General features: G+C 37.1%; 1 protein-coding gene across 2 annotated transcripts in view; it reads right to left on the reverse strand.

Moving 5' to 3' along the window:
• Positions 1-26,845, reverse strand: part of Med13 (mediator complex subunit 13) — a 100,191-nt gene that overhangs the window by 20,717 nt on the left and 52,629 nt on the right. The window contains exons 10-23 of one of the 2 annotated variants that reach the window (XM_042693612.1): positions 25,458-25,671; positions 23,591-23,672; positions 19,895-20,016; positions 18,753-18,843; positions 18,404-18,618; positions 17,908-18,104; positions 16,188-17,098; positions 10,743-10,904; positions 8,468-8,691; positions 6,169-6,358; positions 4,565-5,021; positions 1,549-1,768; positions 861-1,052; positions 522-745 (exon numbers count right to left, since the gene is read on the reverse strand). In XM_042693612.1, the coding sequence (XP_042549546.1) occupies positions 522-745; positions 861-1,052; positions 1,549-1,768; positions 4,565-5,021; positions 6,169-6,358; positions 8,468-8,691; positions 10,743-10,904; positions 16,188-17,098; positions 17,908-18,104; positions 18,404-18,618; positions 18,753-18,843; positions 19,895-20,016; positions 23,591-23,672; positions 25,458-25,671 (3,501 nt within the window). Of the gene's footprint in view, positions 1-521; positions 746-860; positions 1,053-1,548; positions 1,769-4,564; positions 5,022-6,168; positions 6,359-8,467; positions 8,692-10,742; positions 10,905-16,187; positions 17,102-17,907; positions 18,105-18,403; positions 18,619-18,752; positions 18,844-19,894; positions 20,017-23,590; positions 23,673-25,457; positions 25,672-26,845 lie in introns of both variants that reach the window. The other variant, XM_042693608.1, reaches the window with a different exon arrangement.

A 26,845-nucleotide genomic window follows, 5' to 3' on the forward strand; every position in this document is an offset into this window, starting at 1 on the left:
GGGGCTTCAACTCTGGGCCTGGGCATTGTCCCTCAGCTCTTCAGCTCAAGGCTAGCTAGCGCTCTACCACTTGAGCCACAGCGCCACTTCCGGTTTTTTTCTTTTTGCTTATATGGTGCTGGGGAATCGAACCCAGGGCCTCTTGCATGCAAGACAAGTGCTCAGTCACTGAGCCACCTTCCCAGCCTTATATTGTTTTTTAACATCAGATCTTTTTAGTTCTGTTTCAAACCCGTTTATCTAAAATCATTACTTAAAGTTTTATGAGAAATTAAGGATCTTAATCACTTTGTCTGTAAAATATTATAATTAAAATTATTTTTACTATCTTAATTATATAACCATTCACTACAAAGATTAAATGTAAACCCACAATACTTAACTCTAATTCTTAACATATATAAGCTTTCAAACAGTTTTCTACTCATTAAATGTAAAACACAATATGCATGATCGAGCACACATACAAATTTTAAATTGAGATGATACACCTAATCATTTTAGAAATGAAATAAAAGTACCTATTTGGAACATCGATGTTAATGATGCAGGTTTCTAAAAGTTCTCCATATAGATCTGTGCAGGATGCAAGAATCCACCTTTGATCATGTGATAAACAGTAACCTACGAAAAGAACATTGTATTTTTGTCCAGCTTCTCCAAATGTTTCTCCTAGCTCGGTCTGTTTGTCTTTCACTGGAGCCAGAATAAAAGGGGGTGTATAAAGCCGAATACACTCTGGTCTCTGTAAAATAAAAAGGTACCATAGTACTATACAACAAAAAAATTTCACTTAATTTTGTATAAAATCATAAAATGTATAGTCATTCACAAACTCTGGTCATGGAAAATATACTTACATCAGGACTTTTAAGAGCAGTTTCCATGGCTAAACCTGGACCAAAGCCAGTCAATGTTTTCACATTGGTTGATGTCGGAAGTGGTCTCCGACACTGGGTAAAGACCGAAAAAGCTAGAGATTTTAAATGCTGGGTATAGATCTGTCTATCTTCATGCTTCACAGGTTGTAACAGGTACTGACAAGGAACAATCTAAAAGGTATAGGTCAATATTACAAATGTTAAAATTCCAATAGAGAATAAAGGAACTGCAGGTATAATGCTAGCAACACTACTACAAAACTTAAACAAAAACTAGCTTAAGAATTCTTATAGTTTTCTTATTACATAATTCATTTTTAAAGTCAATTTTACCAATACACACTAAGTTACCTGAAAAAAAATCCTTAAAAGATTCTATACAACAATTATATTAATTATATAAAATGAAGAAATCACTTATTAGGGTTAAATTTCTTCTACTTTTACTTGCAATCTGTCTTTCAGAATTAGAACTCCAGGTTATACAAGTCTAGACTGTATTATTCTAAAGAGACTCATAAATTATAACGGGTTAAATTATCTTTCATAAGCTCTTAAGATTTTTATTGTACTGTCACTTAAAGTAAAATTAATAGAATTTGGCTTTTAGAAAATCAATTTAAACACATAAAAGTAGAGCAACAACTTCTGAACATAAAATTCTTACCTGTGCAGAAACAGTACTCTTGATATGAGGAGGAAGAGTCTGGACCATTTCCAGAAAGCATCGAAGTAGCCCCAATGTCCATACATTAGAAGAGTTAGTGCTTTCATCTTTATTTTCATACGTAAAAGGATCAATTATATAAACAACAATTGCAGGTGGATAGGTAATTGCATGTGAATCACCATCTGTAGGGATTCCCACTTTATCACGATCCATTGTGCTAAAGTTTAAGGTAGAAATAAGTGGGAGTTGTATTACATGTTGATTGGGGAACATAAAAGAATTTTCTTAACACATCACTTCCCTTTCTCAGGTAGGAAAGATCAGAGGTCCTCTCTAAATATAGAGGATTAATTCTTCCACATCAGAGAGAACCATAATTTTTGTACGTGCCATTTCATACTACATAAACTCTTTAGTAAGGGTTGCTTTGAGGTGCTGGTTTCACGCTTGTAATCCTAGTTACTCAGAAGGCTGACAATCTGAGGATCATAGTTCAAAGCCAGCCAGGGCAAGAAAGTCTGTGAGACTCTGATCCCCAATTAACCACACACAAAAAGCTGGAAGTAAAGCTGTGGCTCAGGTGGTAGAGCACTAGTATTGAGCAGAAGAGCTCAGGGACAGCAGCTAAGCCCTGAGTTCAAGCCCCATGACTGACCAAAAAAAAAATCTTTCTTTAAAAAAAATAAGCAGGGATCAGAGGTGTGATCATGTGGTAGAGTGCCAGCCAAGTACCAAGTTCCAGTCCCAGTCTTGGACAAAAAAGAGAAAGAAAGACAGAAAGACAGATGAAAGAAAGAAAGAAAGAGAAAGAAAGAGAGAAAGAGACAGAAGAAAAGGAAGAAAGAAAGGTGAGGGAGGGAGGGAGGGAAGGAAGGAAGGGGAAAGAACAGACTTTTCAAAATTATAGATTATCAGAAATCAAAAATAACTTATTAATACTTAATTTTCTCCCTTATTAACACTTAGGGGCCAGGTATCAGTGGCTTATTCCTGTAATCCTAGCTACTCAGGAAGCTGAGATCTAAGGATCTCAGGTTTGAAGCCAGCATGGTGGGAAAGTTGATGAGATGCCAGCCTCCAATTTAACTACCAAAAAAGCCAGAAATGGAGCTGTGGCTCAAGCAGTAGATTGCTAGACTTGAAAAAAACAACAACAAAAAAACAAAAAACAAAAATGAACCACACACAAAGCCCTAAGTTCAAGCCCTCAAGTCCCATTCGACTTCCTAACTTCAATGGTGAACAAGCTTCATTCTTTGATGGATAATTTTATTTTTCAATTTTTTTTTTTTTGGTCAGTCCTGGGGCTTTAACTCTGGGCCTAGGTGCTCAAGGCTAGCGCTCTACCACTTGAACCATAGCGCCACTCCTGGCTTTTTCTTAAACATCAAACCTATTTAGGTAGTTAAGATCAAAAGACCAATAAGGAAAACAATTTTTTACTCATGTTTCCAATGTATCTGCGTACAACTGCATCCTGAGCCAGGCGCTGGTGTCTCACGCCTGTAATCCTAGCTACTCAGGAGGCTGAGATCTGAGGATCGCGGTTCAAAGCCAGCCCAGGCGGGAGAGACCCTGAGACTCCTATCTCCAATAAACCACCACAAAACCAGAAGTGGCGCTGTAGCTCAAGTGGTAGAGCGCTCGCTTTGAGCTGAAGAGCTGAGGGACAGCGCCCAGGCCCAGAGTTCAAGCCCCACGACCGACAAAAAAAAAAAAAAACAACAACAACTGCATCCTGAGTAGCTGACATATATAATGTATCAGACTAGTGTAACCTTTATATCAAAAGGAAACTCTCCCAATACTTATGATGAAAGGAATGAGAGCAATCATCATCACTGATATTACAAATAACCTAGAAAGCACTATCTGAAACACTTCATATTGTATGCTATCTACAATTTTGCAGAGATGGCTACTTGCTCAGAAAGTAACAACTTCTTCCAAATCACAAAGGCAGTAAATGACAGAACTAAAATTTAACTCTTGTTAAATATCTAAAGGCTTTGAATCAACTGGCTCAATAGGGATCTCTCAATGGTTAAGAGTAACTTGAATAGGCAAATCAACTTAACTGTTAGGCCACACACATAACAGACTCAAACACAATATGAATATTTAGACCAAAATTTTTTTTTGAAATCTTAACTAGCCTACTCTAAGATTTTACAGTAAAGACTTTACAAAAATCCTAATTATAATTTTATATCCAAAATATTCAACATTATAAAAACTAAATCTAAGGATGAGATAAAAAAAGCACTTCTTGCTGGACACTTATGGCTCATGCCTGTAATCCTAGCTACTCAGGAGACTGAGATCTGAGGATCATGGTTCAAAGCCAGCCCAGCAGGAAAGTCCATGAGACTCTTATCTCCAAAAAACCACCAGAAAACAGGAAGTAGTACAGAAAAAACGAGAAGTGGTGCTGTGGCTCAAATGGTAGAGTGGTAGCCTTGAGCTGAAGAGCTGAGGGACAGCGTCCAGGCCCAGAGTTCAAGACCCAGGAATTAAAAAAAAAAAGTGCACTTCCTGTTCACTTATGACTATCTCATTGCGGGGGGAGGGGGGGGGAATGGGGAACATCATAGTTTTCATATTCTCACAAACAGCTGTTCATTTTCTTATCAAGCTTTTTGAAGCTAGGAATTGAACCCAAGGCCTTATGCATGCTAAGTACACAATCCACATCATTGAGCTATCCTACAGCTCAAAGACATAAACATCTTTTTTTTTGCAGCACGGGAGATTAGATTTAGGGCCTTAAGCTCTCTACTCAAGAATCATTATTTTTTGTTGTTGTTGCCAGTCCTGGGGCTGATCTCAGGGCACTGTCTCTGAGCTTCTTTTGTTCAAGGCTAGCACTCTACCACTTGAGCCACAGCACCACTTCTCATTTTTCCTATTTATGTGATACTGAGGAATTGAACCCAGGGCTTCATGCATACGAGACAAATGCTGTACCACTAAGCCACATTCCCAGGCCAAAGATCAGTATTGTTAAAGGTACCTTTCAGACACATCAGGATGTGGCTGAGTGGGAAGTGATGATGACTCTCCTGCAATTCCAGTTGTCTGTAAAGCTGATGACGGTTGACCTCCTAGTTGGCCACTCTGAACTGTACTTGCTTGTGCAGACATGGGTCCTGTACCACTACTGTTCATACTGCCAAAGGGTGGAAATGAAGGTAATTTATTTGATGATACTCCACTATTCAAGCTGGAGGATGATGAAGATGAAGTGGTAGTCAAAGTCGAATTAGCTGTGGTAAGTGAAGTAGATATGGCAACACCTGAAGTCATTGTCATAGTGCTGCTTGCTGAAGATGCTAAGGTGGCAGATGGAGTATTAGCATTTCCAGTATTTGCCATCTGAGGTGGAGTAATCAAAGACTGATTCGTAGGGGCAACTAAATTTGGCTGGGAAAGCAGAGAGCTGTCCAGTGGCTGGGAAGCAAGATACGGACCTAAAGAATAAAAACAGGATACTCAATTCTTTATTTCACTGTTCCTTTTTAAAAATTCCATCATTTAAATGAAAAACTAGCTAATATTTTCTTGATATTCTCTTTGAAAGTTTACTAACAGTGCAGCACAAATTTTATATTTTTTTGTAGAAACTAAATAAATTTAAATGGAACGCAAAGATAAACTGAGCACTTTTACAGAAATTACAGAAAGATAATGGAAGTGGAATGAAGTTCTACTTCCTAGACACAATTAAACGTAAAAAACAGTATCTTAACAAATTTTCATCAAACCACTGAAAGTGTTTCTAAATCACAAATTGAAGAAATATTGTTTACACTGATAGCTAATTAAAAGATACAATGAAAGAATGTTATGAGGCTCAAATCACAGACATATCTAATGAGATTCAATAGTTTGGTACTGGCTATCTTTGGGTTAAGTCTAATTCTAATCATATGCTCTACCTGCTAAGCTATCTCCAACATCAATGATCAGTATTTTTAAAAGTACCTTTCAGATACATCACAATATTTAATTTACAAGTATTAACAAAAAAACTCCGTATCTTAAATAGCTGTTATTTTTTCATCTATAGCAAAGAACTATTATGGCGTGTGGTAGAGGTTAACTACAAATTATTTTATCTCTAAATTATTAACACATAGCAAATCTTAACACAAACAAGACATCAGATCTACAAAAAAAAACAACAGAAAATAGTTCAGAACTCACAATGTCCATCTAATGGAATCCTTACACCAGCAACCAAAAAACATTTCTTAATGTTTTACTTTATAGCACAAAGGCAGAAAGAGACAATGTGTAAATAAATGGTCAAGGCTTAAGCTTTTTTTTTGGGGGGGGGAGGGGGGGTGGTCCGGTCGTGGGGCCTGGACTCTGGGCCTGGGCGCTGTCCCTTAGCTCTTCAGCTCAAGGTTAGCACTCTACCACTAGAGCCACAGCACCACTTCTGGCTTTTTTCTTTTTGCTTATGTGGTGTTGAGAAATTGAACCCAGGGCCTCAGGCATGCAAGGCAAGCACTCTACCACAGAGCCACCTTCCCAGTCCATATTCCAGTAAGATTTAATTTACAAAATCACACTGCTAAAACCTTTTTATAAAAGTAAATAAAAAAGTAATACCTAGATCAAATAGGCAGACTTGTGCATAAAGCTTGAGTTTAGAAAAAGCTTCATGGTCACCATCAGCTGCTTGAGAAAACCATTCTGCTACCAACTTTTCTGATAGTTTCTTTGATGCAGTAGATCCCACTCTCATAATTCCATCTGTCAACAGTCGAGAAATAGGTCTATGCAGACCTAATCGACAAGACTAGAAATATATAAAGTAGAATTAGCAAATTTATTACAATATCTAGATCATGAAAGTTAAATTACATAAGCTATTTAAAATAAGTTAATATGAAGGGTGAAGAACAGAATCATAGACCATTTTTCCTTTTAAAACTTGCTGGGATGACAGCTGCATATCACTGCACCATTATTTTTTTCTCATAGTGGAGATAATAATCAAGTACCACTATACCCTGCCATTGGCTGAGATGGAATCTTGATTTTTTCATTTTTATTTTTTGCTTGAGCTAACCTTGAACCACAAATCCTAGTCTTCCAAACAGCTAGGATTATAGCTTTGAACCACTATGCCTGACTCAAAGCCGTTAATAAGCTGGATGCAGTGGCTAGTGTCTATACTATGATAAGGAAGACTGAAGTTTGAGGTCAGTCTGGTAAAAAGTTACCAAGATCCTCACCTCAACCAATACAAGGGTGCTCACACATGTCCTCCTTAGCTATGCAGGGAATGTAAATAGGAAGATCACAGTGAGACTGTCTATGCAGTAAATGTGAGATCCTATGCCACAAAATAACTTAAAAGGGGGTGAGGAACCGTTCAAGTGGAAGAGTACCTGACAGGCCTAAGTCTAACTCCAGTACTATTTAAAAAAAAAAGCCTAACACTGGCCATGTTAGCCTCAAACTTAACATTTCTCTAGCCTCCATCTCCTGAGTAGCTGAGATTACCTATGTTTACTACCACACCTGGTTTGTTTATTCATTCATTGAGTCATTTGGCACCAGAAGAGAAACTTGAATGTGGTCTCTTGCTTTTTTTTCCCCTCACAATTGGTGCTCTACCACTTGAGCTAGGCCTACACTTGGAGCTTTTTGCCGGTTAATTAGAAATAAGGGTCTCTCAGATTTGTCTGCCTGGACTGGCTTTGAACCGTGAGCATAAGATATCAGCCTCCTAAGTAGCTAGGATTATAATCTGGTTAATTCTTTTTTTTTTTTTGGTCGGTCATGGGGCTTGAACTCTGGGCCTGGGCGCTGTCCCTCAGCTCTTCACCTCAAGTCAAGTACTCTACCACTTGAGCCACAGCGCCACTTCTGGCTTTTTCTGCTTATGTGGTGCTGTGGAATTGAAACCAGGGCCTCATGCATGCAAGGCAAGCACTCTACCACTAAGTCACCTTTCCAGCTCCCTTTTCTTTTTTTGTTAAATTACTGATCCTAGGGCTTGAACTCAGGGCCTGAGCACTATCTCTAAGCTTTTCTACTCAAGGCTGGTCCTCTACCACTTGAGCCACAGCTCCATTTCCAACTGTTTGGTGGTTAACTGGAGATAAGAGCTTCATGGACTTTACTGCCTAGGCTGGCTTCAAACTATGATCCTCACATCTCAACCTCTTCATTAACTAGGATTACAAGTGTGAACTACCAGACCTTAGCTTTAAAGGTTACTTTTATTTTTGTTTTTGTTTTTTTTTTGGGGTCCGGTCGTGGGGCCTGAACTCTGGGTCTGGGCGCTGTCCCTCAGCTCTTCAGCTCAAGGCTAGCGCTCTACCACTTGAGCCACAGCGCCACTTCCAGCTTTTTTCATTTTGCTTATGTGGTGCTGAGGAATCGAACCCAGGGCCTCATGCATGCAAGGCAAGCGCTCTACCACTGAGCCACCTTCCCAGCCCGGTTACTTTTATTTTTAAGACAATGTCTCACTATATATAGCTAAGTTTGGCCTGATATTCACAGTATGGCTCAGGCTAGCCTCAAATTCAAGATCCTTCTGCTTCAGCTAACCACATGGTAGGATTATAGGCATGTCCAGCACGGAAAAGGGTATTTTATAAATGAGATACATACACATACACACACTGCCTTCATTATCCTCTCCCCTTCCCTCCTCCCCCCGCACCCCCCCACCTCCCACCCAATAGTATTTTCCACTATAACCCATGGCATAAACATCTAGCAAAGAGACTGACTCAAGCTTGGCAGAATGTACTTGGCTAGTAAGAGAATTAAAAATCTATTCTCTAAACCATTATCACATGTCTCAACCATCTGAACTTCCAATATATTTCATACATACATAAATTATAAAGTCATTTTAAAATGTCATTTCTTTTAAAAAAACACCTACCTCATATATTGCCGTAAGATCTCTAAAAAAGCTTTTGGCTCCATTTAACAAAGCTTCATTCTCTGGACATAGTACAACATAAGCTATATCTCTTTGAGATCCATAAGGTTCCAGCATAAGTCTCTCCCAATGAGGGAGAGCAAATGGAGAAAGCACCAGAAAATCATAATCATAACCCAACAAAAATGTGGGGATAGGCAGTGGTTCCGGAGATTCATCAGTTCCTAATTAAGAAAGATATATTAAAACAAAATTTAAAAACAAAAACATGTCGAACGTTGAAGAAATTGTTATTAGTGAAAAAACTTTACTAAAGACACAAATACTTAAAGTGTAATATTGAAAGCAAGTTTTTCTAGAAAATTCTTAAACAATTTTTACAAAACTTATTTAGAAGTGAAAAGTTAATTTGAATGGAAGAAAACACAGAAGGTTTTTCTTTTTAAAAATAAATTTGGACTAGAGAAAGACTTTCTAATCATAAATAGAACCTATGAACTAAAAATTATTCTGATTGAATTGGGAAGGCTGAGACACAAGGATCAAGGTTCTGGGCTAGCCCAAGCACACAAATTCAAGAGACTCTCCAATTAGCCAGCAAAAAACCAGAAGCAGAGATGTGGCTCCAGTGTTAAAACACTAGCCTTGAATGAAAAAGCCAATTGAAAGCACAAGACTCTAAGTTCCAGCTCTAGCACTGGCTGAAAACAAACAAACAAATAACAAATAAAAACTGACTATAAATTTTTGGGGATGAAAAATTACAGTTAGTGAGCAAAGTTGAATAATTAACACCAAATTTGAAAAAAAAAATAGCAACAAATATGACAAATGATCATTCCATTTTATCACCAAAAAGGGACTTAAAAATCTGAGAAAATAGTCAACAAACTCTACTGTATTGGAGTAAAAAAATACTACGTAAAAAGTAGCTAAAAGGGTATAGATGCTCACTTAAGTGTTCTTACCAAAATATACAAAAGAAAATGACTAACAGCTGTACAGAAAAATGGATAAAGGACACAAACAAAAATTACAAAGGTAGAAATAAATCCCTTCCACTTATACAAGTATAATTTAAAATTAATAACAGCAAACTATAATACTGTATATTAGGTACTCAAAGCTCTTTGCAAATATTAATTCATACATATATTAACTCATCTAATCCTCACAAAAACCATAGAAGGCAGATACTATTATTATAGATAAGAAAGCAGGAATACAAAGCTAAATAATTTGCCCAATATCATAAAAGTCACAGAGGAGCAAGTATTTGCAGCAGCACCCAGAAATCTATCCTCACAGTCTGTACCATTTTCATTTTCAAGTACCTATTCAGCACTAGAAAGAAGGTACTTTGACTGGTGGAGTTGGACACTGTAGAGCATATATATATCTTTAAATATACACAATATATATTTCCTCCCTATAACTTGAGTCGCTCCACAGAGCCGCTCCACAGTCCCCTATTTTTTTTTTTAATTAAGAAGATCTTGGGGTATTTTAGCACTAGAATTACCTTCATAACTCCCCTGAAGTGACTGAAGTAGTTTGGGATTTTAAAGAGATATCAGAATTATAACTTTTTTTTGTGATTAAGTGATTACATAATTTCCCAAATTTCACAGTATTGTGGAATAATGATGCTCATTTAAAGTCACAAGCTCATTCTAACTTTCCTGGAGCAAATTGTCCATCATGGTCTATAACATATAACGGTGTACACATATACACCATACATGTGATCAACAGCATGGGATTATTTAGTAGTGGTTCAACCAGATGAGTGGAAGTTCTTTGTTTCTTAAGTCCTGTTAATTTTGTCATATCACCTAACATTTTGGATTTAACATCCACTTATCAGGGAGACCATGTACCGTTTGTCTCTTTGCTCTTGGCTTACCTCGCTCAACATGATTTCTTCTAGCTCCATCAATTTCCCTGCAAATGCCATTATTTTATCATTTCTAATGGCTGCATAATATTCCATTGTGTATAGATACCACAAGAATTATAACTTTTACTTCTCATAAAAACCTTCACTGGAAAGTTGAATAAGTAAAAACAGATCTAAGTAAAGATGTTCTTACTGAAGGGAGATTAGAGAACCAAGAAAACTTAATGTTGGACATATTGAAAGGGCAGAATTGGAAGAAATAGACAACAGTGAACTTAAGTATATGCCATGAAAATATTTAAGGAATGCTAATGTGCATATTTTAGTTGGGAATAGATGTGATGTCTGATATAAAATCACCCATAAATCACTTACCGTAAGAGCCTCGGCCAGCCATTTTGTGAAATTGTTGCCAGGTAAGAGGACCTTGGACTCCCCAAGGTCTTACTGTTCTTTTCTTCTGAATAGCATCCTGAAGAACTGGCTGAAGTGAGAGGAGCATTCGAAGTATATCCTGTGAACACTGCATACTCACATCTACAAGCATTAAAAAGACCAAAAAAAAAAAAATAGTTTCTATTGTTAACAGATTTTTATGCTAGGAAATATGGCTATAAGTTTATTTTTGCCAGGGCTGGGAAGGTGGCTCAGTGGTAGAGCGCTTCCCTGCATGCCAGAGGCCCTGGGTTCGATTCCTTAGCACCACATAAGCAAAAAGAAAAAATCCGGAAGTAGTGCTGTGGCTCAAGTGGTAGAGTGCTAGCCTTGAGCTAAAGAGCTGAGGGACAGTGCCCAGGCTCAGAGTTCAGGCCACACAACCGGACCCAAAAAAAAAAAAAAGTTTATTTTTGCCAGACAGTGATGGCTCATGCCTGTAATCCTAGCTACTTAGAAGGTAGAGATCTGAGGATCATGGTTCAAAACCAGTGTGGGCAGGAAAGTCCATGAGACTCTTATCTTCAATAAACCACCAGAAAACCCGAAGTGGTGCTGTGCCTCAAAGTGGTAGAGTGCTAGCCTTAAGGAACAGTGTCCAGGCCATGAATTCAGCTCCCCAATCAACAACAACAACAAAAGTTTAGTTTTGAACGGGGCAACGGTGGCTCATGCCTATAATTGTAGGTACTCAGGAGACTGAGATCTGATGATCGCACTTTGAAGCCAGCCCAGGCAGGAAAGTATCAGAAAAGGCTGGATGGAAGTGGGGCTGTAGCACAAATGGTAGAGCACTAAGCCTTGAGCAGAAAAACTCAAAGACAGTGTCTAGGCCCTGAGTTCAAGCCCCATGACTGAACCAAAAAACAAAAAAAATCAATGGTATAGTACATAATTAGAATGTATAAAAGACATATTAAAATATAAAAATGTATTTCCTTAAGATATCGTCAATTAACCAATTTATAAATTAATCAAATCTTATTGTTGCACTTATTTTGATTGTCTATTATTAGGTGGTTTTTTTTTTTTGTTGTTGTTGTTGTTGTTTTGCCAGTTCTGGGGCTTGAACTAAGGGCTTGGGCGCTATTCCTGAACCTATTTGTGCTCAAGGCTAACAATCTACCATCTGAGCCATAGTACCACTTCCAGCCTTTTCTAAGTAGTTGATTGGAAATAAGAGTCTCTCAGACTTTCCTGTCCAGTCTGGCTTCAAACCATGATCTTCAGATCTCAGCCTCTTGAGTTGCTAGGATTGCAGGGATGAGCCATTGGATGTTTTTGTTTTGGTTTGTTTGTTTTTAATTTGTGTGTTACAAGGGATTCAACTTAGGGCCCTGAAATTTCTCTTGTTTTGTTTTTGTTTTTTGTTTTCCAAAGCTAGCACTCTACTGTTTAAGCCATGCCTGCAGTGGGGTATTTGTTGTTAAATGGAGATGGAAATCTCACAAACATTTCCTCTCTGGCTGCTTCAAAGTTCAATCCTCCAGGTCTTAGCATCCTGGGTAGTTAGGATAACAGGTGTGAGCCACTGTTACTTGACTACCTACAGGTATTTTAGCAGAAAAAAAATTCTGTCTCCTGTTTACATAGTTTACAAATCATGTGCCTTAATTACCAATTATCTGGGGAAAGGGTTATATAAGACTAGCCAAGATGAGAAACTTAGTAACACTGTAATAATTCTGAAATATATTTCTGAAATAAATATTCATCAGTGGCAGAGTACTTCCCTAGAATTCACAAAGCATTGGATTCAATCTCCAAACCGCCCCCCCCCCACAGACAACTGTGAAATATAAAACCTGAATAGTAACTGATAAACTTAATAATCAAATGCATTTTTGATCAATTCTCAAAACACGTCTGTAAGGTGATCTTGGTAACATTAAATGGCTGAAAGATATCACTAAATGACATGGATATCATTCATATGACTTCCAGATGGTTCAGATGCAGCATATCAGTCTGTGCACATTATTACAGTCAATCAGTTAATATTATTACCACTGCCTAAAGTTTATCAATGCTGGTTTTAATTTCCTGCTAGTTTTGTTACCAAATTAGTATACAGAAACAAGTAATTTAATCCAAATACAGTGTGTTAATAACAATTTTGCTTGTTATTGTAATGTAACACTAACCATTACAAGTGATAACAGCTATCTGACATTGCTTAATAACTAATGCATTGGTAAATAGAAAGATTAAAAACTGAAAATACTTTATACAATTAGAAATATTTATATATTCACATATAAATATTTATTCTATGTAAGAATTCACATGATATCAAAAAGCTATAACAGGCTACAGCTATTTATTATACTCACATTAGAACATTTTGAGAATATATACATGGGGGCTGGGAAGGTGGCTCAGTGGTAGAGTGCGTGCTTTGCATGCATGAGGCCCTGGTTTTGATTCCTCAGCACCACATAAGCAGAAAAAACCGAAAATGGTGCTGTGGCTCAAGTGGTAGAGCGCTAGCCTTGAGGCGAAGAGCTGAGGGGCAGCATCCAGGCCTAGAGTTTTCAGGCCCCGTGACTGACCAAACAAAACCAACCAACCAACCAATATATATGTTGTTGTCCTCACTCTAAAAAATTTTTACCTGATGAAGCACAGGAATTTGTATTTTGATTCTAATTAAGTGTGATTCTTTTTTTTGGGGGGGGGCGGGGAGGAGTATGAGGAGGTAATAGAGGCTTGAACTCAGGGTTTGGGGCTTACTCACTGGCTATTTTACTACTTTTTCTTTCAGTTGTGCTGGTCCTGGGGCTTGAACTCAGGGGCCTGGGTGCTATCTCTGAGTTTTTTTGTTCCAAGCTCCACTTCTGGCTTTTTAGCTGTTAATTGGAGGTAAGAGTTTCATTGAGGGCTGGGAAGGTGGCTCAGTGGTAGAGCACTTGCCTTGCATGCATGAGGCCCTGGGTTCGATTCCTCAGCACCACATAAGCAAAAAGAAAAAAGCCGGAAGTGGCGCTGTGGCTCAGGTGGTAGAGTGCTAGCCTTGAGCTGAAGAGCTGAGGGACAGCGCCCAGGCCCAGAGTTCAGGCCCCACAACCGGACCCCCAAAAAAAAAAAAAAAGAGTTTCATTGACTTTCCTGCACAAGCTGACCTCGAACATTGATAATTAGGTCTCAGCCTTCTAAAAAGTACAATGAAGGCATGAACCAACTGGTACTTGGTGATTTATCACTTTTATCATGACTCCAATCTTGTTTTTTTAGGAAATGGGATCTAGGGAACTTTCCTGTCCAGAATGGCCTCAAACTACCAGCCTCAAGATCTTAGCCTTCTCAGTACCTAGAATTACAGGCATGAGCCATCAGTGCCCAGAGTTTAATAATCTCATTCTTTAAAAATAAATTTCAGTGAGGACCCACTATAAGGATTATGCTTGTTACTGAGAACATTATGTAAACAAATTCTTACTTATGTCATCAGGGACCTAATAATATCATGGAAGGAAGACTAACATGAAAAAAGTATAATTGCATAAACAACGTGCTGAGGAAAAAAAGACTTCATCAAATTAGAAATTAAGCTTCGAAGAATGCAACAAGAAAAGTAAAAGGATGGAACATTGCTTGAATGGTAGAGTGAAAGTCTTGAGCAAAGAAGCCAAGTCAGAGCAAGAGATGCCAAGTTTAAGCTCCAGAACCAGCAAAAAAGGAAAAAGAAAAAAAAGGTAAAATACTTGCTGATTATATGTGTTGTGAGGGTCACTGATCCAAAGTATATAAAGAACCGTGATAACTCAGTAATAGAAGACAAAATAACCTAAAACAAAACACCTTTTTATTTTTTTGGTGCCAGTCCTGAGAGTTGAAATCAGGGCCTGGGTACTGTCTCTGAGCTTCTTTTGTTCAAGGCTAGCCCTCTACCACCTGAGCCATAGAGCCACTTCTGGCTTTTTCCATTTACGTGGTATTGAAGAATTCAACCCAGGACTTCATGTACGCTGGGCACGCACTCTACCACTAAGCCACATTCCCAGCCCCCAAACACCCTAACTTTAAAATCAGGCAAAGCCAAGTGTTGTTGTATACATCTATAATCCCAATACTTGGGAAGCTCAGATAAAACAATTCTATATTTGAGACTCTACCCTATTACTACCCCCAAAAGAAAACAAATAAAATAAAAAAAAAGGCAAAGGATCTAAAAATGTATTTCTCTGAAACAGATATAAAAAATGGGCATTAAATATATAAAAAGATATACACCATCATTTTTCATTAAGGAAATACAAAACTAAACCAGAATAAGATACCCCTTCATATCCACTATCATTACTGTAATAAAAAAGATGGACTATTTGGGCACTGGTGTCTCAGATTTGTAGTCCTCGCTATTCAGGAAGCTGAGATCTGAGATTCTGGTTCAAATCCAGCCCAGGCAGGTAAATCCATGAGACACCTATCTATAAATAACTACCAAAAAAACAGAAGTAGAGGTGTGGCTCAAGTTGTAGAGCACTAGCCTTAAGCAAAAAAGCTCAAAGACAATGTTCAGGCCCTAAGTTCAAGCCCCATGACAAAAGGGGGGGGAAAAAAAAGGATTCAGTGGTATGAGTTGATATGGGTTCAGAACACATAGGTTTCTCAAACATTACTGGTTAGAATGTAAGAGCAAGACCTTTGGAAAAGTCTGTCAGTCCCTGAAATATTAAACAGAATTTTATAACCCAAGTAATCTATGTAAGAGCAATTAAAATACATAGTTATATGAAACTTTTACCCAAATATTAATAGCATCATTTATAATAGCCAAGAAATAGAAACAATCCAATGTCCATGCTTGCCAAACATGTATGAAGCCCTGGGTTCAATTCCTCAGTACCATATAAGTGGAAAAAGCTGGAAGTGGAGCTGTGGCTCAAGTGGTATAGAGTGCTAGTCTTGAGCCAAAGAAGCTCAAGGACAGTGCCCAGGCCCTGAGTTCAAGCCCCAGGACTGGCAAAAATAAAATAAAAAAGTCATCTTTGTAGAGCTAAGTAACTTGAGGGGAATCAAAGAGGTTGGAATTGATAGGGGAGAATAAAACACTGGGTTAACACTTACTTAGAGGCATTGTACTCATAAATTCCTTTGTATAACATTTAAATATAATAAAAATAAAATTTAAAAAAGTTGTCATCATTGTGCTGGGAATGTGGTTCAAGTGGTAGAGAGCCTGCTAACCAATCAAGCCCACCCCTTAAGTTCAAACCTCAGTATTTATAAAAATTAATGAAAATTAAAATCACAAGAGTTTTAAGGTCAAATGTTTCTAACAAACTGCAGGGGAGATTGCCTTTGAAATTTCCCTAAGAAAGCAATTCATACAATTAAGGGAAAATAACCAACTAACAACAAAACAATCATTAATATATTTACCATTTCGTTTGGACCAAGGATGTAGGCATGAACTTTTTACAAGTGCTTCATCAACTTTTCCTCCTGACATGTTATCCATGAACTGACGCCCATGTTCTAATGCAAGATAGCAGTCATTGCAACAGTCGCGCTCTTCTACACGTACCCAATTGCTAATTACACCAATTTTGGGAAAAGGATCTTGGTCTGTTACTCCGAAGGGTGAAAATAAATTAGTGCACTGATCCTGCAGTAATAATATTAACTCATCAGGCAATTTTTCAGATTCTTTTAGACCTCCGTGTTCAGTAGAGGTAGCCCTGAGAGCTTCGAAACGTTTTTCTGCTTCTTTACCACAGTCTGTGTTGCGTCCTATGATATCTAGTTCATCTTCAAGAAATAATCCTGAATTGTTTCCAAATTTCCTGTTCATGACTGCACTGAAGCCACAGGTACACCTATACTGTGCTTCCTGTGTTGGATCTGGAATGTAAACTCCAACATCGGCACCCTTGATATTCATGTTGCAGACACAGATACAGCAACTATCAAAGTTACAGTCTTTAAACAAATTCATAACTGACTCTGAAAGGATGAGGTTTACATAAAGACTGTGTGCTTCAGGGACAGAAGGGACAGTTGCAGGTTCAACAGAATTAAGGGGTCTGCACGTAGATGGGGTGGAGGCTGGTGAGTATAAGTCTGAATTTTCATATTTGACTGAACCTTGAGCACTTGCAGGTCCACCAGTTCCACGAGGAGTCCGAGGTGTCCTTGGAGTCCTTGGAGTTGGAAACCTAGGAGTGGATGGAGAAGGAAGAATTCCTGCTCCACTGTTACTAGGTGGTGCGCTGCTAGGGGGCATCCCAAAAGATGTATGGGTTTGAGGTGTATAAGCAGGGCCATATTCTTGATCCATATTATTCCCATCACTACTGTCAATAGAAAAGAAAAAATCAGATACATACATAAAGAAACAAGCCAGTACTATAAAAATGTCCCAGGGATGGAGATGTGGTTTATGGTAGCGTGCTTCCCCTACATACATGAAGCCCTGGGTTTGATTCCTCAGTACTATATAAATAGAAAAGGCTGGAAGTGACACTGTGGCTCAAGTGGTAGAGTGCTAGCCTTGAGCAAAAGCAGCTCAGGGACAGTACCCAGGCACTGAATTCAAGCCCCAGGACTGGGGAAGAAAAAAAAAAAGTCCCAAATGCTTTTCAAGAACATTAAAAACTACAATATAGACAATGCAAAAATGACAAGTATACTTAAGATTTACTTCTCTTTAACAATAACTACTCTCATTGTTGTAGACTAAGATCAACTAAGTCTAAACTTATCAATAAAGCCTGCAGACCCTTGTCCATACCTTAACAACCACAATTACTATCTATAACTTCTATATGAGAAATACATATATTTCACTGAGTCTAAGATATCACTGATTTTAAAGAAAATCCAATTTGAGATATTCATGTGTAAAAAGTAACAAAAATTTAAGATGATGACAATTTTAGGACATCAAATTCACCTATAAATATTCTATAGACCAAAAGAAAAGGTGAGTGTAAAGTCAAATAATCAGAGCATTAATGGGCTCAAATTTTCTAATAGTTTAACTATATCTAATACCATTATAACCATTTTTTGAATTTTCAAAAATCAACACTTTTTCCGTATACTAGGTATTCTATGAAAAAGGTTAAAACCTATATAAATGTTTACATTAATAACATACCCCTCTTTGATGAATGGCATTGAAGGCCCTGAAGGAAGCAAATCTAGTTTTCCAACAGTCCAACTCTGGCGATAAATACACTCTTCAGGCAATTTGATAGGGGGCAGACATTGGCTTGGCAGAGTTTTTAGAGGTGCAAACATGGAACATCCCACTAGTACTTGACAATTTTCAGGCTTATAGACATAAGAAAAATCCTGTAATACAAAGAGAGTAGACTTTCAATATCTAATCTTCTAGAGACAAAATAATACAAAAAAAAAACCAACAAACAAAAAACAAACTGACTCTGTCCTTATTCCTATTCTTTAAACAGAAGAAATTTAAACAATATTCTATTCTACTCTTAAGTACATTCTTAGTGTCACAATTCAGTCCTCAAATTGATTAGCTACAAAGCTAGAATCAACTATTTTGGAATTCTCAATATAGAAACATACTAATTCTATAAGAAATATAGGAAATGTTATTTTTTTGAGAAAAATAAAACACTTACTTTAATTTCAGAAGGTTTTGGGCTACAAAATCCCTCATCAACCTCAATTTTGAACTGTGCTCCTATACTAGAACTACTTCCTTCTAGAACAGTTCCTCCAGGTGTTGTATCCATACTACCATATTCTTTATTATTCATATTCATTGGGGAAAATCCCAAAATATGTTGTTCCAATGATGGTGGTGTAGGATACATCTTATGAAGATCTGCAGTGCCTATATTTAATAAAACACACATTTTAATATAAGACTACAAAGAGGTGAATCTGTGTTTAAAACAAAAGGAGTAAGGAGCTTTGTTGAGAATTAAGTTTGCAAATTTATCTAAAACACAGGTATGGGAAGCTTACTTATGCAAGATAAGGGATCCAGATTTCCTGTCTTTGATTCTTTGCAGTTGGCTTTATCATCAGATCCATTCGCCGATTTTTTAGATCCAGGCTATTTAAAAAAAGCACATATTTACCTGAAATCCAATGTGAGCTCAAAGTAGTACTCATTCAAAAGCAACTTAAAAGTATCATGAATAGTTATGTGGCCCCCACACCCCCTCTTTTAGTTTTGCCAGTCCTGTGGCTTAAACTTGGGGCCTGGGCACTGTCCCTAAGCTTCTTTTTGCTCAAGGCTATCACTCTTCCACTTGAGCCAGGGCGCCACCTTTGGCCTTTTCTGTTTATGTGGTATGGAGGAATCGAATCCAGGGCTGTATACATGATAGGCAAACATTCTACCACTAAACCACATTCCCAACCTGAAAACTGATATTTCTTAGTAAACTTACATGACATATAATCTTAATGCTAATTACTTAGTATATTCTCTAGCTGAATCAATTTTAGAGTCACTTTTCAAACTAACAGATCAGAGAACTGGTAAATTATTCTGATTCCTAAGGACTACTGGAAAAGATTATGTGGCAGAGCTCAAATTAAACTTAATATTGTGTCCTTCAAAGATATATAGAAGGGGGAAAAGAAACCACCTCAAAGTTTATAGGAAGGGCTAGGGTTGTAACTCAAATATCATGCATTTGCCTAAAAAAAAAGTATAGGATCCTAAGTTCAATTCCCAATAACATACACACACTCACAAAACCAAATCAAAAATACAGAAGAATATGTGAAGATGCTTCAAACATAAATTGAAATAAACCAATTAATGATATATTTCCTATTGTTAAGCACTAAAGTATTCAAGTAAAAATTATTTCCAAAAAGTAATTTATATAAAATCAAAGAAAATAAATTCAATGTACAAGACACTATGTTGAAAAAGAACTTTAAACTTCGGGGAGGGGAGAGGAGTTAGGGAGAAGGGGAGGGAAGGGATGGTAGAGGAAAAACAAAGGAGGAAGTAACAACACTCAATAGGAAATGTACTCATTACCTTACTCATGTAACTGTAACTCCTCTGTACACTATTTTTACAATAAAAAATATATACAAAAAAAAAAAAAAAAGAAAATGAATTCAATCTTTATTAGGATACTTACTGTCAGTTCATCTTCATCAGAATTAAAGAGATTATCAAGGTCAGTATAAGAGACAGCCAGGTCTGAATCATAAATCAAACTGGTTGATGGAGGACGAGCATGACTATTAGGGCGAGGAGCATCTACATATGTCAATCAGAAAAATATAATTAAAAATTCAACTATTGCTAAAAGTAGTGGCACACACTTGTGTAATCATAGTATTCAACTACTGACCAAGTACATACTTTATTATTTACTTAACTTGATATGTAAGCTAAAAAGGTTGAGGAAAAGCTATGCAACAAGAAATTATTTGTAATTTCTTACTTTATTTTATTTTTTTGCCTGTTGTAGGGCTTGAACTCAGGGCCTGGGCACTGTCCCTGAGCTCTTTTTGCTCAAGGCTAGCACTCTATAACTCCGAGTCGCAGCATCACTTCGGGTTTTCTGGTGATTAACTGGAGGTAAGAGTCTCACTGGGACATTCCTGCCCAGGCTGGCTTTGAACCACAATCCTGAGATCTCAACCTCCTCAGTAGTTAGGATTACAGGCATAAGCCACCAGTGCCTAGCTGTAATTTCTTATTAAGAAACTAAACAATTTTTTGTCTTAGAAATCAGATTTCAAGTAAAATGATAGTACTTTCACCAGGAGTTCCAAAGGCTATATAATTTATAATATGGCTAAGTACTCTAAAGAAAAATACAAATGCTATAACAGAATTAACACATACTTCTTTCTCTGCTCCTTTTCATCCCTCCTTCTCTTTCTCAATTTCCTTCTTTCTTCTTGGAACTTGTGGTTATTCTGCCTCTGCCTCCAGAGTAGTGGGATTACAGATATGTGATACCATGTCCACCACATACTTTATATTTATAATTTTTAAATGTTTTATGCTATGTAAATTTATCTTAGTAAAGATATTATAAATTGGAATTATTCGACTGATTTAAAGTTACAAAACGTGAATAAATCTAGATACCTACTATACAACATAATGCCTACGTATAGCAATATAGAACTAGATGCAAAAGTATACTTTAACAGGGTAGATCTTACACTGTGTTCTCTTTCTAGTATTACTATTTGCATATGTAATTACTGAACAATGAAAACTGTTGTGGGAAAGAGGATAAAAAGAGGACTAAAGGAACCAAAACAGATTTAGAAAAATTAGTGTCCACAATGGAGAGATTGAGATCATAAAATTATTTTGTGTCTCATTAGGAATTAGAAAAGGGGAGCTTAAAGACTCTAAACACAATTTAAATCAGTAAAAATAATTACCTGATTTGATTGGTACCTGTGATATACATATGTTGAAATATACTTTAACCTATACAAGGTATGTACAATTGTTACATGTTAATTTTTAAAAGAATATGTAATTTATTTTGGAACTGCATTGTTCCACTACTATATGCAGCTCTTTTTCTGTAGTACATAATGCTGTTTAAATTACTGATGGTTTGTAGTACACTTTCAAATCAAATGATGCAGTAGCACTGACTTTGTTCTTTTGTTCTGTTTTGTTTTGAGATGAAATATTGCTATGTTGCTTAGGCTGGCCTGAAACACTCTATCTTCCTGCCTCAACCTTCAGAATACTAGGATTGTAAGTGGCACCACAATGCCAATTTTCAAATTTGTTCTTTTTGCTCAAGATTGTTTTGGCTATTCAGGTTCTTTTTGGTTCAACTAGAATTTTACAATTTTTCCTATTTATATGAAAAAAATCACTAGAATTTTGATAAGAATTACATATGGTTTTGGCAAAGAATCCAAATTATTAACTTAAGAAGCAACTTAAAACCATCAATAACTAAATTCACTTGATTAAAGACTATCTGTTCCTTTTTTCATATACACTTTTTTCTTATTCTTATTTTTGGTTACCCAGAAACTGATAATTTTTGGGGGGTTGGTTGTGGGGCTTGAACTCTGAGCCTGGGTGCTGTCCCTCAGCTCTTCAGCTCAAGGCTAGCGCTCTACCACCTGAGCTACAGTGCCACTTCCGGCTTTTTCTGTTTATGTGGTGCTGAGGAATCAAACTCAGGGCCTTATGCATGGGAGGCAAGTACTCTATCACTGAGCCACCTTCCCTGCCCTGAAACTGACACTTTTTATGTAATCAAGATATTAAAACTTTGTCTCAAAAAAGACAAACCAAAGCTAGCACCAGTGACTCATGCATGTAATCCTAGCCATTCAAGAGGCTAAAATCCAGAGGATAGAGTGTCTCAGGCCAGCCTGGCAGAAAACTTGTAGAAATCCCACCTCTCAATAAACCAGCAAAAAGCTGGACAAGAGGTGTACAGCTCAAGTGGTAGAACACCAATTGAACATGTAACTGGAACAAGTTCAAGACAAAGTTCAAACATTAGTAAAAAAAAAAAATTCCTTCACACTTATCAAAGTGCAAAACTTTGCTGTACATTACCACAAGTTAATATATATATATATATATTGGGGGGGTCCGGTCATGGGGCCTGAACTCTGGGCCTGGGCGCTGTCCCTCAACTCTTCAGCTCAAGGCTAGCGCTCTACCACTTGAGCCACAGTGCCACTTCCGGCTTTTTTCTTATGTGGTGCTAAAGAATCGAACCCAGGGCCTCGAGCATGCAAGGCAAGTGCTCTACAACTGAGCCACCTTCCCAGCCCTAAAGTTAATATTTTATACTTACCAACTGCTAAGAAAGTATACTTAACTGCTCTCATTACACAAAAAATGTACCTTTGTGCGGTAATGTGCAATAAATAGCTTGATTTATATATTCAATAATCTATACATATCACAAATTGTAAATGACAAATATAAACAAATATTCCATAAATATCCATTGAATTAATGACCTTAGAAATAGTTTCTGTGTGAGAATAAAAAGACAAAAACTTTCAGGTAGTTAACTTAAAAATTGAGTTATACCCGTCATAGTGGTTTATACCTATAATTTTAGCTATTCAGGATGGGGAAGACTGTGGTTCAAGACCATGCACAAAGTGTGTGAGAAATCATTTCAACCAATATAAAAGCTAGGCACAGTGGTATGTGCCTGTCATTCCAGCAATGAAAGAAATGTACATAGGAAAATCCGAGTCCAGGTTGGGCAGGGCATTTGAATGCAGCTGATAACATTACTTAAAAAAGAACAAAAGCAAAAAGGTATGGAGTCACGGCTCAAACAGCAGAGCACCTGTCTAGCAAGCATAAGGCCCTGAGTCCAACCCCAAGAAAAAAATGGGGGTGGGGGGTGGGGGAGATGTCCTAAAGGGCGGAGTGTGGTGGGACACACCTGTAATCCTACCAATCTGAATACTGAGGTGTAGTAATCGCTTGAGCTCTGCAGTTCAAGACTACACTGGGTATTACTGTGTGATCCTGACTCAAAGAAAAAAAGCAACCAAAACAAAAGAAAACATAAAACAAACCTAAGACACCATCACTGACTGTGGATGGCGATGATATTTTCTAGCCTACTCATTTCACAAGTGAGATTCTATTTTCATTATGCAAAACAGAAAAAAAATTCCCAACAATTTAAAATGTAATTGCCATCACCTGAGCTTGTTTCTCCCAAGGAAAGATAAACAACAAATGCATCATATGAAACATGAATTATGCATAAAATAATAAAGAGTTCAGCAAAACCAGATAGGCTTATTCAAAAATCCTAGAATGTAGGAATTTTCATTAGGAAATAAAAGAGTTTTACCTTGTTTAATAGAGGGACTAAATAATGACATAGCATCTTCTTCATGTGATAACACTGTAACACTAGGTGTCCCATCTTCTGCCTGCAAACAGTATTACATATTAGACTAAAATGGATAAATGACTAGAATCAAATCTACCATTTTTTGAGAAGATACATGTCAAGCATTCTCCTATTAAATGTTCAATATACATAATCACTCATTTGTATAGTTGGTATGATTTTAGTTTTGTTTTTTTGAACCCAGGGCCTTGAACATGCTAGTCAGGCACTCAACCACATGAGCCATGTCTCCAGCCTTGCTTTTAGCTAGTTATCTTGGAAATGGAGTCTAGCAAATTTTTCAGCTTAGGCTGGTCTCAAACTTGGATCCTCTAGATCTCAGCCTCGTAAGTAGTTAGGATTGCAGGTCTTGTGAGCCATCAGCACCTGGCAGATAATATTTTTTTTTAATAATAGAAAACAAACAAATCTCCACTCTAACCAATCTTCCCCAGGAATCTAGATCTGGCATTCAAATCAACATCTATAAAATTACAAAGTCTGTATCCCTTTAATTATAGCTGCAGTCTTCTCTGATACTGTGGTTTTATATTTACAAAATGAAAAAATATGTACCTGGCACATAATAAAGCTAAAAACTTTACAAGTTTTGTTTTTGTATAAAACATTACTGAGTCTCTCAATAATTTTATAGCTTGCAATTTTCATATTTCATACTTAAGAAAAAACTCTTACCTAGTGGATTTATCAGATGCTTGATATATTCTCAAGTACTTCATATCTAAAATTTTGAATATTTTTGTTTTGTTGTTATTATTTTGTTTTGGGCCAGTCCTGAGGCTTAAATTCAGGGCCTGTCCCAGATTTTTGTTCTTTTTCAAAGTTAGCACTCTACCAGTTGAGCCATAGATCCACTTCATATCTTTTAGTGGTCAATTGGAGATGTAGGTCTCGCAAACTTTCCTGTCAGGACTGGCTTTGAACTGCAACCCTCACATCAGTCTCCTAACTACAGGCACAAGTCACTGGCCCCCAGCTATAAAATTATTCTTTTTTTTTTGGTCGGTCGTGGGGCCTGAACTGTGGGCCTGGGCGCTGTCCCTCAGCTCTTCAGCTCAAGGCTAGCGCTCTACCACTTGAGCCACAACATACTTCCTGCTTTTTCTGTTTATATGGTGCTGAGGAATTGAACCCAGGGCCTCATGCACGCAAGGCAAGCACTCTACCATTAAGCCACCTTCCCAGCCCCTCTTTTTTTTTTTTTTTTTTTGTCGGTCATGGGGCTTGAACTGTGGGTCTGGGCACTGACCCTCAGCTCTTCAGCTCAAGGCAAGTGCTTCACCACTTGAGCCATAGCACCACTTCCGGTTTTCTGGTGGTTAATTGGAGATAAGAGTCTGACAGACTTTACTGCCTCGGCTGGCTTTGAACCATGAGCCTCAGATCTCAGCCTCCTTAGTAGCTAGGATTACAGGTGTGAGCCACCAGTGGCTGGCTATAAAATTATTTTTAAACTCAGTGTTAGTTTTGTGTGTTTTTTAAACTCAATGTCAAAATCTACCTAAATGTCCCAATTCAACTTGCATATAAGTTAATGCACTTTTTATCCAATCTAGAAATATTAAATAAAAACTTCTTTTATTATCATAGACCAACCACAAAGTATACCTACTTATTAAAACACACACTTAAATGATTTAAGATTTTAAGGTTGCAGGTATGACTCAAGCCATATGCCTAGCAAGCTCAAGATCCTCAGTTCAAACTTTCTATTCTAAAACAAAATAATAGATGTGATGTTCTGATACTGTATGTACTGCTAGAAAATCTTGAGTCATCTTTGATATACTGTGCTTTTTCTTACCTTGTGTTTCTTTCCAGCTTCTCTGTCACTGTTTTGTCTATCTTTTTTATCAGGAAAAAGGAATTCCTCATCTCCTTCAACGAATGCATATGGATCAATTTTAGGTTCTTGTTCTGCATCAGGTACTATTGCTGAAAGATACTGATTTTTAATTTGATATTGCTGCACTAGTTCATCAGAAACTTTTAAAGGTTTCTTACACTGCACCATTAACCTGCACAAAAAATAAAATTAGAAAGTTAATATTTATTATCCAGAAAAGTATAAGCAATTTCCAACTCATATATCATGAAATTTTACATTATTCAGATTATGTAATTTGTAATCTCACATTTTACAAGTGAAACTAAGTATAAAAAGTTCCTATGTATTAGTGAGATCTCAGCAACAGAGACCCAAAACTAAAATCCAGGTCTCTTATTCATATGCTCTTATTTCAGTAACTCACTCTGTCCAAGTCCTCAAGTACATTAACTTGTCCTAATCTAGTCATGAAAGGAATTAAACCATCCCAAGATAGTAACTCTCAAAATGTGGGCTTTAATGGAACAGAAGGTATTTTATCCTTTATTGACCGGCTATATTTCAAATTTAAATTATGTAGGGGCCTGATTTGTATTTCATGGAAGTATTATTATTAATACTAATAAGACACAAATTCAGTATCAGTGCAAGTGCCTCATTTTTTTTCTAATCACACTGGAAGATCAATTTTGACCTTAATTCTTCTTCTAGTTCAACATGATTGAAAAATGTTTCTCTCTATTATTATATTATTAATAATAATAATAATAATAAAACAAGGGAAGAAAAGAAGAAACAACCAAGAAATTGGAAAGATAAACTACTAGGAATTGGCAGACCAAAGATAGCCAAAAACTTCGCCTAAAAAAGGGAAGGAAGTCATAAGCAGCAGGCTGGTGTGTACCACAGTACATAAAACCCTGGAAAGTATTAGGACTTTTGTGTTGCTGAAGACCAGGGTGCTCATGCTTTATATTCCTGAAAACTAAGTTTCTGGTTTGTATAAGACACCAAATTCCTGTTCTCTCAGACTTACAAAGCTGAGGTTCCCAAGCTTTTTTACGTGTGGCAGTTAGGCTTCCAGTCAGAACGTCAACATCCTGCAATGGTTATTTCATTCCAAGTAAAAAGTATTTCTAATACTCCCAAGCTTTCCATGATCTAGTTCCTCTTCTCCTATGCTAGCCCTCTCATTGATAATGTCTTCAAATACTTTCTGCATGTTCCTCAAAAGGAAGACACAATCCTTTTGTCTGAGATAATTTTCTACCAAGTATCTGAAATTAGGCCATTCTTTTGTTTCCTTCAAGTCTTGTTTCAACATTATCTTCTCTGAGACCTCATTATGATTACCTTGCTTAAAG

Source organism: Dipodomys spectabilis, unplaced genomic scaffold, assembly GCF_019054845.1.
Source record: "Dipodomys spectabilis isolate Male_0828 unplaced genomic scaffold, ASM1905484v1 ptg000004l, whole genome shotgun sequence".
Lineage (NCBI taxonomy): Eukaryota > Metazoa > Chordata > Mammalia > Rodentia > Heteromyidae > Dipodomys > Dipodomys spectabilis.